Source organism: Orbicella franksi, chromosome 7 (genome assembly GCF_964199315.1).
Source record: "Orbicella franksi chromosome 7, jaOrbFran1.1, whole genome shotgun sequence".
NCBI lineage: Eukaryota > Metazoa > Cnidaria > Anthozoa > Scleractinia > Merulinidae > Orbicella > Orbicella franksi.
Window position 1 is genome coordinate 22,027,392 of NC_138151.1, and position 15,405 is coordinate 22,042,796.

Consider the following 15,405-nt stretch of genomic DNA (forward strand, 5'->3'; position numbering starts at 1 on the left):
CTTGTAAAGGAACTGCCGGAAGAACAGGTACACCCAGCTTAGACTGTGCCCAGGTCCTCCATCTTTGCCACCCGTTGTTGTACTTGTAGGCTGTGTTTGCTGTGCTAGACTCTAACAAAATATCAACCAGATGCGGAACCATTAACTTCAATGACATCCTGCAGATTTGCCGTGAAGCCCCTGTCCTGCAAGATATCTTAAAGAAACAAAAATAAGGTTAGCGAGCAAACAGCGTAAAAACAAAAAGGTAAATACAGCCTGGACAGGAGCAGCTATCAACAAACTGCTACAGCAGATGGGAAACAATGCACCCTCACAAATGTATCCGCCTAAGGTAGGCAACATGATGCTTTGGTAAGACTGGCATCACACATCAAGTGCTAACCCATGGTATACAACTATTACCACACTCAAAACTCACATGACTAACAATGCGCACAAGCCATGCTGCCCAGTAACTGTAGCAAACACATGCCACACACACCCTGACCAATTAACTGCAGGCAAATGCTCAACAATACAAGCAAACTGTAAAGCCTAGAAAAGGTAAATTCAAAATCAAACAGACAAACAAAAACTGACTGGTCGGCAACGATAACCTAAAATCTATGTGTAAGGCCAGCATGCTGAATTTTGGGCAACCAAAGAAAACCGAGGGCTTGCCGTGATAAAAATACTTTTGGCCAGGACCAGGGATAATCATGTCAGATCTTCTGGGCAAGTGCACCATATCCACAACAAGTGAAGCAAATCTGGAGGGGCAAGGCTTCAACAATGGCCAGAAAAAAGCTGATGGCCTTTCAGGGACGATTAGTGTACCGATCGTGCGGCATGCATGTGCATGTCTAATAACATCCACAATAATAGATTCTGGTGGACAGAGCCAATTGTTTTCACCATGCTAATCCTGAGAAAAACCATTGACTCCACAACAGCCTGGCAACAGAAATCTTGAATTAAATCTCCTCAACTGAGCGTTGTAATTAGCATTGTGAAGAATCCACTGTGCATCAATCTGAATATCGTTCACTAGGCACAGCTGAAAAATATCAAGTGCTAAACACTGAAGATGCTGCTTTGGGCTGCCAACTGAAACAATCCTAGAGGCATTCTTGTTATCAGTAAAACTTTAACTTTCTTGTGCCTGAGTAATAGTATAGAGGGGATTAATCAAATACTGTTTCGCAGAGGGAGAAGTATTTCCCGTTTTTGCAACCCCCAGCTTTAATTCCGAAGCTCGCAAGCTCGCTTCGGTTGAACCAGGGGGTTGCAACACGGGAAATGCTGGGTCCCTCTGCGAAACAGTATTTGATTAATCCCCTCTATACTACTTACGAATTGTGAAACCGGGATTCCAGTTAGAAACAAACGACCCCGGTGTTATACCGTTCCAACATAAGCAGTGATTCGAGCAACAACCAAGTGTGCGTGGTTGATGCATGTCCGGAAAGAAAGCTGCGAACTTTCCGAGGCCATTCAAAACCTCCCTCCAGAGCTTCGCGAGAAAATTTACAAAGATTATGTCACCATAAAGCTTTGCCAGCGAGGGGATTTGGGCTGGGACAAGGTCCACGAGCACATTTCAAAACTGCCTTTCTGCCAATACAGGCAGCAGATTGTACCAATGATAATATGCTTCGATTATATGGACTGCTATATCCAGGGTTGTTTCCCCTGTTTTGAAAGGGAGGGAACTCTTCATAAACCATCGCTAAGCCCCCCTATAGAGTTAATACCTCTCATAGAAGCCAGCCCTGAGTACAAGAATTTTTTAAAAGTATGCTCTTGGGATGGTTACAATTGGCATGAGTGGTTCCTTTTTGGCAGGGAGCGTTAGCGAAAAAAAGGTGGGGTTTTCCTAGTAAAAACCCTCATCGGCATCAAGCATAGCCGAAATGACCTCGTGCGTAATATCGAGAGCATATTTTTGCAACTCAAGTTTGAAATATTCTTGGGCGAGAAACACAATCAAGTGGAAACAGACGAGCATGTTTCTATAATATGCAAATAAAACCGTCTGTCTCTAAAAGTCAGTTCGAAGCAGGGGGTCTGTTATTTTTTTTATCAGTTCAGCTTCAAGTCTGCCGTGGATGTCTTTCTCCAGTTTCTTGACATCAACATCAGTAAGCTTTCTCTTTGACGGTTGGTGAAGCATCTTTGCTCGGACTTGTTCCTTCAGTAAGTTATAATGCTGAAACTCGGAAAGGATGGTGTCAAACTCGTGGGAAGACACTTCGCTGTTGTTCAAAGCTTTGGAGAGCAGTCTGTTGATTGTATCCTGCTTGGCGACAGCAAGCGTGGTAATCTCTTGATGTTTTTTTATTTTCGAATCGAGTTTTTTGCTGGCGATTATCAGCCCTGGAGAAACAAGAGCAAAACACCCCCCAGCGCCGCTTAAAGGAACTGTTACTGGCAGGCCAATCACAGACAGGGCGGAGCCAAAACTAGTGCTGGAAAACGCTGCTGAGAGAACACTGGAACCGGCGGCACTCGTATTAACGAACTTTCTCGCGCATTTGTATCTTTTAGCAACAAGGCGATAGTGGCCAACCTCAAGGTCCAAAGTGTTGGAAATCTTGTTGATCTTTTGCAAGCAGAAATTTTCAGAAGGTGCCACCAGTACTGGATAGAGAGGCTCGCCAGGCGGCACACTTGCAGACAACAGATTTACTGAAGACATTGTATATAAAGAAATTTAATTTAACTCTAATTCAAAAAGAAGTGGGAAGCCTTTGCAATCAAAGAGTTTGCCATTTTCATCTTTGACGCTAATAGTGATGCTATTTATAAACTCGTCCGTAGAGCAGTCACGTAAAACCTGTTGCGGAGAACCATGGTAGCTTACATTTTCAAAAGCTTCCCTTTCACATCAAACATGGCTAAGACATCTGACTTTTTGCCATTGAACAGATTCCGTTCTTTGTTGAGCAAATCACAATGAATAAAATATGTCGTTGGAGATGTAAGCCTTTTTACAATCAAGTTCAATTGGTTTCCCCCCCAAATTTCTGATTACAAGTTGGCCAATAGGTTGATTTATTGCTGTTTCCAACTTATAGTTATATTTGCCGAACAGACCTTCCATTTCTTTTGCCATTCTTTCTAAACTGTAATGCCCTGGGAGTAATTTACTGATTGACAAAGCTTTATCTTTGTCTTTATCTCCCAAGGTGGCTGAACCTTCCTTTTTCAAAGTGTCCCAGCTGTTGAATAAACTACAAGATATGCATTTCACGAAATTTACTTTTGGTATCGGGTTTTGAAAATAGATAGTCCCTCCGTTCTCTTGGGTGACAATAGTGAGAACAACCATTTTATATTTAACAAACAAAATTTTGTCCAAATAAGATGGCGAATTTGTGGAAAGATCCTGAGTTTGTGAGAAAAGCGGATGCCGCAAAGCAAAAGGCTTGGACAAATTTTTTAAACCACTTTCCAAAAGCGAAAAAAAGCCGGTTCGTTTCACAAGAAAGCATCGGCGAGAAAAACAACGCAACCGCAGAGGTGTTTTTCAAAGAAAGTGAAGGCTCGTTACAAAGCGTCTTCGGATCAGACAGAAAATATTGGAGTGCGGAAATGAAACAAGCACTTGGTTTGGGGGACAGCAGGGGTTTTCCTTATCAATTGTCGCCACTTGGTTCAAAAGTTTCTTTGCCAATCCCTGCGGAAGCTTTCAGCGGAAAAGCGCCAAGCTTGAAGAAAATATTCAACGCTGAAATCAAAATCTACATCACGCCTGACCAATATTTCACAACAAAATTCCGAGAAATATTTCAAAAAACCAAACTCAGGCATACTTCTGCAGCCGAATCAAAACACTGGTTAGGAGGGCCTGACATAAAATTTTGGCCGCAACAGCTCAACTTTGCAGTTTTCTGCACAACACAAGGTTGTGGAATTTCTCAGGAAATCTTTGACAACAGGCTAAACCTGCCCCCGCAGATAAGAGCTTTCTATATCTTCCACGTGTATTTCACTGTCAGGCGCATTTTGTACCAGCTAGGAGGAATTCAGAGCATGAGTGCGTTGCCTGGAGATCGGCCTTTCAACCAATTCAATAATCATTATGATGTTGCTTCGTACGAAAGGCTATGCAGCGAGTTCGGTATAGACCCCTCGAGGGATTTCCGCTTCATGCATGGGCCAAACCACGGGCTGGAAAGCATTTACGTCTATGCGTCCGGTGCGTCGAAAACTGACTATCAATACCCGGGATGGAACAAATTCAGTGACGAAGGTGGGAGAGCGATAAAAGGGGACTTGATTTATTACATCAAGCCGGGGGCCGCTTCTGATACCCAATCTGACTGGTTCACACCAAACAAAGCATCTGGTTTGACACAGGCGGGGTTATCGAGAATCAACCAGTCAATCGAGGCTTTCATTTACTGTACCCTAGGCACGCAAGTCAATGTCCACAGCAGCATTCTCAGTTCAGGTGGCCGAGCAAGAAAAGCCCAGAGAGAGTTTCTTGTTCTGGTAGAAGACGTGATCAGACAGCCCAACCTGGCCAAGAGCGTGCAAAGGTACCAGCTTGTGGTGGATCAAGCGAAGGTCAGCCTCAATCTTGCTGTAGCCCCCATGGCCTGGCTTATGCCCGCGCAAATGATAATCAACACCGAAACCACAATCGGTGACAACAACAAGCTGAAACAGGCAGTCTCCGGAATGAAACTGGGGGTTAACAACGAGGTAAACCCGGAGACAAAAAAAGCTGCTCTAAAACTCATGGCAGGCGGCCCTTCAAAAATCAACCCTCCCAACAGGCATCCTTCCAACCCAATACACAAAGCCGCAACAGCTGAATCAAGGAAATCAGCTTTGACTGAAACTCAACAAATGCCACCAACGGCGCAAAAAATAGAGCCCAAGGCTCCAGATAAAACACCCCAACACGAAATAAACAAAACAGCGGTAATTGTCGGTGTAGTAGGATTATCAGCTTGCTGTTCATGGCTTGGGGGTAAGCTACCACTCCTTCTTAAAACATTTTTCGAACAAAAAGGCCACTGCAGCAAGAATAAGCAGCCAGCTGTGCTCAGACAGAAACCCGATGGCTTGGCCCACAGCTTTGAATAGAAAATTCACAATCGATCCAATCAGCCCGGGCAGCAGAGAACCAACTTTCACGCCGATATCTTTGAGGCCATTTCCCAAAGCTTTGCTGGTGGCTTTCAAAGAGTTTGTGATTGAACCGATGATAGCCCCTATTGTGACCCCCGCTGCGAGAAGAATACCCGTGACAGTCAAACCATATTTTTTAAAGATCTCTTTGACCCTTTCCAAGAGGGGTCTCCGCCTTTTTCTTTCCGCAATCTGAGTTTCCAAACGCGTGATTTCTTCGTTTCTTTCTGCCACTCTATCTTGAGCGTCATCTTTGTTGTCGGGCAAGGCATTCTCACCTTGCATTATTGACTGGTCTTCCATGTTTTGGCACTGCAGCTCGCTTTTCCGCTCTTTCAGGTCGTCCAACGGTTTTGTTTGGTTGAGCCTTTCTTCCATGGCGTTTGTTTCACTTTCTTTTTTTGCGCACAAGGTCTTGATTCTTTCAACCTTAGCTTTCAATTTATCTATTTGTTTTACTTTTTTGTAAGCGAATCAAGTTTTTTTTGCCTTTCTTCAAGATCGGTTTCATAGTTTTTTTTCATTTGTTGCAGTCTTCTCAGCTCTGTTTGACTTTCAAGATTAGAACCATATTGATCCTGAATTTGATCAATACGAACATCATTTTTCTCGATTTTACCTCTCAGAACTTCTATTTCTTTCTTTTCTTCTTCTCTTTGCGAAGCAAGTGTTTCTGACTGTTGTAGTTGGATCTCTGCCTCTTTTTCCCTTTGTTTCAGTTCTCTGATAGTATCCCAGTCTTCTACAATGACATCTGCAGCTCTAGGCCCAAGTTTGTCTTTAAATGCGTCTGTAAAACTTTTCATGAAGTCTGTCCCATCATCTTTCATAATCTTGTACTCACCTCCATCCCTACCATTGCAACAATTTTACCCTTGTTTTTTCCTCTAGTGCCTTTCATAATTGCAAAACTATCTTCTTTAAATCTGGTGAATACTCTTTTTATCCGGTCTATGACACTTTTCCGTTCCGAATCTTTTTGAATCAAAGGTTTATCTTCTCCAAAAAATGATGTCTGGGCATAAGAAGTGTCAGGCAGGCTGGACTGCTCATGCAGTATAGTATGCATTTCCGTTTGTTCACCCCCGTGGTAGGGGGTGCCAGGTTGGTAGGGAGTGGATGCCTCACCTGGTTCAAAACGTTGGGTTCTGTTAACCTCTTGTTTGTCATCGTCATGGTCAAGCTGCTTCTCAAGGTCCGGGTCTTTGTAACCAAATTCGCTCCCGCCTTCCGCCATAGCAATATTCCAATCATGGTATTTTTTAAATTAGAAAATAATCGCCGGTGTATTATATAATGTCAGTGCCAGAGAACCTTCGCCCAACGTACACAAAAAAGAAATTACACACCATGCAGGCCGAGCGCACGGTCAAGCGAATCACCTTTTCCCGCACTGAAGCCAAACCCGGCAATACGCTGTATGTTTAAGTGCCCAAGCTGAACGTGAACAAGGTTCTGGTGCCGGGCTCGCTAGTGCTTGTCTTTAACATCAACCTTTCTGGAGGGCACGCCAAAAACTTCCTGAGCAGGTGAAGTGCCTGAGCGACATAGAGGTTGAGAAATACACCAAACGCTACGAGACATACGTGGGCTCAAAGACAACAGAAAGTTTGATCGAGAGCTTTATTTTTCTTGTATCCAAAGTGGTCGGAATGACCGTCAACATCAAAGACATCAACGCTTACCAAAAAGAACTCAGAAACGACTACATTATAAACAAAGAGCTCTCCAATCTGGCCGGCAACCTTGCTTTGAAGTGCGGCCGGTTTCTTGCTGTGGCCAACGCGGCGCTGATCACCACAAAGCATGTTGATTTTAACCCACATTTGGAGAGAAAGGCCGAAGTAAAATCGGAAGAGCAATCCTCAACAACCGCTGAGTGATTGCAGAAAAATCCTGAGTGAATTTGTAAGCATTATTGTATTTGCACAGCATGTCTACCGAACAATCTGAGAGCGCAACTGCCGTCACGGCGCATACGCAGGGCGAGACCCAGGCAGCACCTGCCGTCAATGTCAGACAGCAAGCGACAACTCCGACTGTAACAACGTCAGCGCAGCGTGTAAAAAATCCCAAACGTGTGGCTGCTGGAAAAATGGTTGCTGAAAGAACGCAGCTGGCCCGGGAGCAACAGAAAAAAGCAGCTGAGGCTTATATGGCAAGCAACAAGGCGAAAGCCACCCCAGCAGCCCCCAAGCCAGCCCCGACTACAGAAGGCAAAAGCCCAAAGTGCAGCAGAGAGAAAAATAGCAGCCTCAGCACCACCCAATGGCTTGCTGTTGGCAGCATAGTCGTTTCACTGGTCGGGATTTATTTAAAATGTGAAAAGCTTAAGGCCGTATTCGGCAAAAAAATGTCTGAGCCCACCGAGCCCGCCCCTGAGACCGCGCGTGTTGAGCCAGAACCTGCTCGCGCGACACAGCCAAAAGATTTTAAAAAAATGATTTAAACTTTTCCGAGTTGGATATATACACATGCTTAAAGTTGATGTTCCGCAGATTATCATCTCTTCAGCCGCCATTTTTGGTATTGGGATTGTAAGATCCAAGTGTAACATTTTTTCTATTATTCGTTCTTGCATAATTTGTTTTTCCTTTGCGTACGCAAATTAGTTTATACTTCTTTTCGTCCTTTTGTTTGGTCTTTTTTTGCGTCAATTTAGGTGTTTATTCCTTTCTGTCAGTTTTCGCGCCCTCATTAGCGTTTCTTTGCTGTTTCATCTTCATTAGCGCCCTTCTAAGTTTCTATAGTTTTATTTTCCGCATGTTCTAGCATATTTTCCATATCGTAGCTTTGCAGTACAGTTTTGGGGCAGTTCATTTTGGTCCGCGCTTAGCGCAGTTCTATTTAGTTTTCGTGCTAGTCTCTTCACGTTATTCGCAGTCCGTTTCACAACAGTTTTCTCTGGCCGAAACAATGTAAGTGTAATTCACAGTCCTCGTTTTGCAGTTTTGTTATTTCTTTATTCGAATTTAGCTTAGTCGCAACTTGTAACTTTTGTTCTTTTACTGTTTTAGTTTCAACCCACGCTGTTTGTATCCACGCTATTTGCATCTACGCCACTCGTATGCACACTCTTTGTACCACGCCGTTTTGATTTGTGGAGTTGTTTATTAAAGGCCAAGAGAGTTTTTTTATGCTTATTGCAGTTTCATCGTTGAAAATTGTTGGTGACATGTCGTTTCGTCATGAGCTTTAGCCGCAGGCAGCTTACAGATCCCACCGCACGGGAGTTGGAACACGCGTGCGACAACCAAACCGTTCGCTGGATTTTGAGGCGTCTAACCTGGAAACACTTCGTTTAAAGAAAAATTCAAGGTCTCGTCATCTATCTACCGTAACGGCCATTTCCAATGAAATTTCTGGCTTGCTTACTGATGATCATAATCTTCAGGAGGTTAAGGAGAAGCTTCCTTACTTGGACAACGCTTTTGAAAGATTCAGAGGCCCATCGCGACTACGTCGGAGAAATTCTGGATGAGAACGCCATTATTGAGGGTCAACGCTATCTTGAAGACAGAGAGAAAGGTTCGTGTGTTCCGTCAGGAGATCGTCGACTGGATAATTAATATTGAACACAAGCTATTAGCTGAATCACTTCAAGTAGATTCGGCGGTGAATCTCAAGGATTCAATTAGTTGTGCTGGCACACCAATTCCTTCAGGTGCTTCCAAGGTTTCAAAACATTCAAGTCGAGCAAGTTCACGTGGTGGCCGTGCTTGATCAGTTGCAGCCGCGAGAGCCAAAGAAGCCGCAAGAATTGCCGAGTTAAAAGCCAAAATTTCTATGCTCGAAAAGCGCCAAACACTCGAAGAGAAAAAGTTTAGTTTGCAGCAGGAAGAATTACGCCTCAACCTCGAAGCCGAAATGGTCAAGACAACAGCTAAGGAGAGGGTCTACACACCAATGACCTCCCCTTCTATACCGGAGGTGAAGCCTTTAAAATTGGAGACAGAGCTCCAGGATCAAGATCCCCCTCGTACCAGCCCCCGCGCGAAAGGGTCCTTTCCAGGCGAGGTGCACCACCCTGGCCAGGGCGTGGCCATGGATTCTGTTCCTTACAGCCAGTTTGATTATCACGCGTGTACAGTTGGCGAGGATCTGAGAAAGGAAACGATTGGTTTGCAGCGGCAACAGACTGCTCTTCAGTTTCAGCAGAATAGAATAATGGAATTGCTAGCGCATAATCAGAATAGGAACAAACTTCCGCAGCCCCGTGTTCCTGTGTTTGACGGAAACCCTATTGAATACCGCACCTTCGTTCGCGCTTTTGAAAATTTGGTTGAATCCAGAACATTTAGCAGTACTGATAGACTCTATTACCTCGAGCAGTTCACCGCAGGGGACGTTAAGGAACTTGTGAGATCCTGTCATCATTTACCAGCGGAAGAAGGTTACGATGAGGCTCGTAGGCTTTTGAGAAGGAAGTATGGTGACGATTATCGCATAGCATTCGCTTACGAGATGAAGGCCCTCGACTGGCCGAGCATAAAGGCAGAAGACGGTGTGGCTTTGAATCGTTTTTCAGTCTTTCTCGCAAGTTGCAAGAACGCATTGGCAGGTAGCCAGTACGTTTCTAAGTTTGATCAGCCAGGAAACATTCAAAAGTTGGTGCTCAAGATTCCTTACAGCATGAGAGAAAGATTGCATCGCTAGCTGATGACATCATGGACAGACAGTTAAGGCCAGTGCAGTTCAATGACTTCGTTGCCTTTGTTGATCACAAAGCAAGAATACTAACCAACCCAGTTTTTGGCAAAATATCCGATACCGTAAGATCGGCACCTGGTCAGCGGTGCTCTGGTGGCAAGACATCCAATCCCAAGAACCTCAGTCTCTTAGCACATGTAGGCGATAGTGAAGGTCCTACCAGTGAGATGGTTCCGCAGGGTGTAAAGGAGCCAAGTTAACGTGCCGATGGAGAGCAGGGACCTCAGACTCGCAAGGTTCAGCTATCTGGAATCGATCAGGGTCCCTCACAAGGGAAAAATCGGTGTCTCTATTGTAGCAGAAACCACGCCCTTGAGGATTGTCAGTCATTGCGGTGCAAACCCTACCGAGAGAGAATTCAATTCCTATTGTCCAAAAGGCTGTGCTTTGGATGTTTATCCACCGAACATGTTGCAAAGTTTTGCCCGGGGAAGAAAAATTGCAAGATTTCGAACTGTAAAGGATGGCATCCTACTGTTTTACATACAAGCTCTCGTAAGAGACCAGCTGTCGACGTTGGAGTGGGTACGGAGGACGTAATCAGCACTCGTTTGTAGTCACATGGTAAAAACGGGCACCAGTGCTAACAGTGAGACTTCGGGAGAGGGTCGTAGGACAGGCATGGCCGTAATACCAGTTAGAGTGAGAGGGAAAGATAGGGATAAGAGCGTCATCACCTACGCCTTCTTGGATAACGGTAGCAACTCCAGTTTCTGTACTGAATCGCTCATGAAGCAGCTCGGGATTAATGGTCAGCAAGTTAAGATATCCCTGTCTACTCTTGAGAAGGAAAATAGCATCACCAACAGCTTCCTGGTTCGCGACCTTCTTGTATCCGATTTGGATGAGAACGAGTGGATTAGCCTCCCGACCCTTTACACCAGGCCGGAGATTCCTGTGTCCAGCAGTGACATTCCAACTCAGGACGACATTGATCAGTGGCCCCACTTGCAAGGAGTTTTTCTACCTCGTCTCGACGCTGAGGTTGGCCTTTTGATTGCTAGTGACGTTCCCAAGGCTCTCAATCCACTTGATATCAAACACAGTCAAGACGGTGGTCCTTATGCTTCAAGAACGCGAATTGGCTGGGCGGTAAATGGTCCCTTACGCCGTCGTCACCATAGTTCACGGTCATCCACTTTTGTTGCTAAAGTCAATCACCGGCTCCAACAGATGATAGAAGACTTCTACAATCGCGATTTTACTGATCCCACCGTTGATAGCAAGACAGAGATGTCTCAAGACGAACGTAGATTTATGCAAATCACCGAACAGACGGTGGAATTGAGAAATGGGCACTATCAAATCTCTTTACCGTTTAAGGATCGCCAAACGCCTGTACCCAGCAACAAGGCTCAGGCCTGGCAGCGCACCATTTGGTTGAAGAAAAGGCTGGAATGAGACCCGAAGTTGTACCAAGATTATAAGGCCTTTATGGAAGACATTCTCTCCAAAGGATATGCACGCAAAGTGTCCCTTGATCAGAAGAGCCCTGCGAAGGGCACCACCTGGTACATACCGCACCATGGTGTTTACCACCCTCGCAAGCCAGGAAAGATCCGCGTCGTGTTTGACTGTTCAGCCAAATTTATGGGAAAGTCTCTCAATGACATGCTGTACAAGGGCCCGGACCTAACCAGTTTGCTTGTAGGAGTCCTGTTGAGGTTTCGTGAAGAGAGAGTGGCCGTTATGGCGGACATAGAGTCCATGTTCCACCAAGTGAGAGTTCTCGATCCTGACAGTTCCTTTCTGCGTTTTCTTTGGTGGGAGGATGGCAACATGGCGTGCGAATTACAAGAATATCAGATGGTAGTTCACTTGTTTGGAGCCATTTCATCACCAGCTTGCGCAAATCTCGCACTCCGCAAGACAGCAGAAGATAATCGTCACAGCTTCCCTCCTGACGTCATCAACACAGTTAAAAGAAACTTTTATGTTGATGATTGTTTGAAGTCCCTCCCTGGCGAGCAGAAAGCTGTTGAGCATGTTGGCAGTTTATGCACTTTACTATCACGTGGTGGTTTCAAGCTAACCAAATGGGTCAGCAATAGCCGTGATGTTCTGCAAGCCATCCCTGAGAAGGAGCGCGCAAAGGACATCAAGGACATGGACATAAGGAAGGACGAGTTGCCTGTTCAGCAAGCCCTAGGAGTTCAATGGTGTGTAGAATCCGACTCGTTCCGCTTCAGAGTCAACATTAGCTCCCGTCCACCAACGCATAGGGGTATCTTGTCTCTAGTGAGTGCTATTTTTGATCCGCTGGGATTCCTGGCACCGTTCGTTCTGACCGCAAAAGAAATCCTTCAAGATCTTTGTGGCATTAAGCTAGGATGGGATGACGAGATCCCGACTGAGTACGCTGCACGTTGGGAAAATTGGCTAGCAGATGTTCCAAAGCTCTCAGAGTTTGCTGTGAGTCGCTGTTTGAAGCCAGAGGATTTTGGTCCCGTTAAATCCAGTCAGCTGCATCACTTCTCTGATGCCTCAGAAGCTGCTTATGGTTCAGTGTCTTACCTTCGACTGGTCAGCCATGAGGACCGAGTTCATTGTTCCTTCCTGTTTGGAAAATCACGCGTTGCTCCTTTGAAAGCTGTTTCTGTTCCTCGTTTAGAGCTCTCGGCTGCAACCGTTTCTGTGCGACAAGACAAGATGCTCAAGGAAGAGCTGGAGATGCCTCCTAATTGCGAATCCGTGTTTTGGTCAGACAGCATGTCAGTGCTTCGGTATGTGAAGAACAAAAGTACGCGTTTCCACACGTTTGTTGCCAATCGGGTTGCCGTACTACGAGAGGGCTCAAATCCAGATCAGTGGCGCTATGTGGAAGGTGTAGCGAATCCTGGAGATTGCGCTTCAAGAGCGTTGACTGCCTATGCATTGTTGAGCTGCCAAAGATGGTTACTGGGGCTGGAGTTTCTCTGGAAGTCAGAAGCAGATTGGCCTAGGAACACCTCATCGCTTGGATGTCTTCAAGACGGAGACCCGGAAGTGGAGCGCGGAAAATTCCCCTCGCAATTCATAGCCCCTTGGTAGAGTGGTAGAAGTCTTCGCCGACAAGAAAGGTTTGGTGCGCCGTACCAGAGTGAAAGTAAAAGGAGCAGTTTTGGAGAGGCCAATTGACAAGCTTTGCTTGCTGACAGAAGCTTGAACTTTCCCTTTGGAGTTATTTTCTGTGCAATTTTCTAAATTCAGGAGAAGAGAACATTGAGAACTCTTAGAAAGACACTTAGATCTTTAATTGTTTAATTTAAGTGCCTCGCGTGTGCTCCTCACTTATGGGGCCGGTATGTAAGATCCAAGTGTAACATTTTTTCTATTATTCATTCTTGCATAATTTGTTTTTCCTTTGCGTACGCAAATTAGTTTATACTTCTTTTCGTCCTTTTGTTTGGTCTTTTTTTTGCGTCAATTTAGGTGTTTATTCCTTTCTGTCAGTTTTCACGCCCTTGTTAGCGTTTCTTTGCTGTTTCATCTTCATTAGCGCCCTTCTAAGTTTCTATAGTTTTATTTTCCGCATGTTCTAGCGTATTTTCCATATCATAGCTTTGCAGTACAGTTTTGGGGCAGTTCATTTTGGTCCGCGCTTAGCGCAGTTCTGTTTAGTTTTCGTGCTAGTCTCTTCACGTTATTCGCAGTCCGTTTCACAACAGTTTTCTCTGGCCGAAACAATGTAAGTGTAATTCACAGTCCTCGTTTTGCAGTTTTGTTATTTCTTTATTCGAATTTAGCTTAGTCGCAACTTGTAACTTTTGTTCTTTTACTGTTTTAGTTTCAACCCACGCTGTTTGTATCCACGCTATTTGCATCTACGCTGCTCGTATGCACACTCTTTGTACCACGCCGTTTTGATTTGTGGAGTTGTTTATTAAAGGCCAAGAGAGTTTTTTACGCTTATTGCAGTTTCAGGGATGTTTTGGTACGACATCAACATGAAGATTTTTGATACAGTCTTCGATCTTCTCGAGGTAACACTGTGTGAAATGGCTGAAGAAAAGGAAGAAATAGGGGAAGAAATAAGAAGAAAAGAAGAAGAAAAAGAAGCCACAGAAAAGACAGATTAATTTTTTTTAAACTTTTGTTATTTTCCTTATATCAACCGCTATCATGTCAGACAACAAGCTTGTTAAGACCATCATCGACGCCGCTAGTCTCACTGGCTTGGCCGCGAAAAAGGTTGTAAAAGAGAATTTCACTTCTGATCCCAGCAGGAGTGTGATGAATTATGTGAAGTTCACTGCTGTCGTGGCAGCTAGCATTGCGCTCAAAAAGTACCTCGAGGACCAAAAAATCCTCCCCGACAGCATTTGAAATTAATGATTTGAAGAAAAAAAAATCTATTATATTGCACCATGTCAAGTATTGTAAACATCGGGGATTTTTATGAGGCTGTTTTGAGATCCACGAGAGAAAAAGAAAAGAGCTACGATGAAGCAGTCAAGGAGTTTCTTGAGGTTTTCAAGGATTTAATTCTCAACCGCAAAAAAAGAAGTTTTAGACTTGGCCACGCCAAACATGGATATAAATGTGGAGTCTTCTAAAAAGGGCTATGATCGAGCTGTCAAGGCGTATCTAAACGCTAAAGAAAAATACAAGACCAAACCCAAACTCCTTCTCGACTGGATTGTGACCAAATCGCTAATACACGCGGAAGACAGTTTCAAATCAATGATGTGAAAAAGTTTCCGATATATATATAACCATGGCAAGCATCGCGATTATGGTTGGCGGGGCTGTGTTGAACGCCATGGCTTTTATAGGTGGCAATTATCTGGCAAGGGCACTTGGCGGGGGTGACAAAGCTGCCCTTGAAGAAAAAAAGCGCCATGACAAAGCTCTCCAGGCGTACCAACGGCGACCGCACCCATCTTGACTGGATTGCGACCAACGTGCAAATAAAGGCGGAGGCCAAGCAGAACTTCACCAAAACCGACTATGCCTTCAAACTCTACAACCAGGTGCATCCTGACGAACAAATGATACCCCCAAAGAGCCCAAGTTCTCGGATTTCTATCAGCCAAGCGAGCAGCAGAAAAATGATGAACTCATGTTCGTGGGTGCCGGGATGCTCACTCTGGGCTATGCAGCCTTCCGGATCCTTTAAACTTTTTTACTCCTTCTTATAGTAAAGCGATGGACGCCAAACTCGCAAAGATATACTACGGCCCAGGGGGCTACTGGAAAGGTATTGCCGCGATCAAAAAATTAGCCGAGGCCGCCAAGGTACCTGAAGAAACCGCAAAAAAGTGGCTGATCAGCCAAGCGCTGTAGCAGATATTCCTCCCCGCGCCGAGGCAAATTCCTCGGCCGAAATTCGACGTTCCCACACCCAACTTGGTCCACCAGGCGGAGCTGCTTTTTCTGCCGCACGACAAACTACCCTGTTTTCAAATATGCGCTGAGCATTGTCGACGTGGCCAGCCACTACAAAGAGGCCAAACCCTTGACTTCGAAAAATTCTGATGAGGTCGCCCAGGCTTTTCAGAAGATTTATAAGTGCACGCCTCTTAAATGGCCTGAAATGCTGCAGGTTGACCCCAGGCAAGAATTCATGGGCGCTGTCACAAAAGACATGGA

At 45.0% G+C, this 15,405-nt stretch overlaps 2 protein-coding genes across 2 annotated transcripts; both read left to right on the forward strand.

Moving 5' to 3' along the window:
* Positions 1-5,636: 5,636 nt before the first annotated feature.
* On the forward strand, positions 5,637-8,311 carry LOC145492489 (uncharacterized). The gene is made up of 2 exons (XM_081471945.1): positions 5,637-8,042; positions 8,142-8,311. Exon 1 carries the CDS (start codon positions 7,058-7,060, stop codon positions 7,571-7,573), a length of 516 nt encoding a protein of 171 aa, XP_081328071.1. The 5' UTR covers positions 5,637-7,057; the 3' UTR covers positions 7,574-8,042; positions 8,142-8,311.
* Positions 8,312-11,268: 2,957 nt separating this feature from the next.
* On the forward strand, positions 11,269-13,892 carry LOC145493657 (uncharacterized). Its single transcript, XM_081473134.1, has 2 exons — positions 11,269-12,860; positions 13,703-13,892. Exons 1-2 carry the CDS (start codon positions 11,269-11,271, stop codon positions 13,890-13,892), a joined length of 1,782 nt encoding a protein of 593 aa, XP_081329260.1.
* The last annotated feature ends 1,513 nt before the right edge of the window (positions 13,893-15,405 follow it).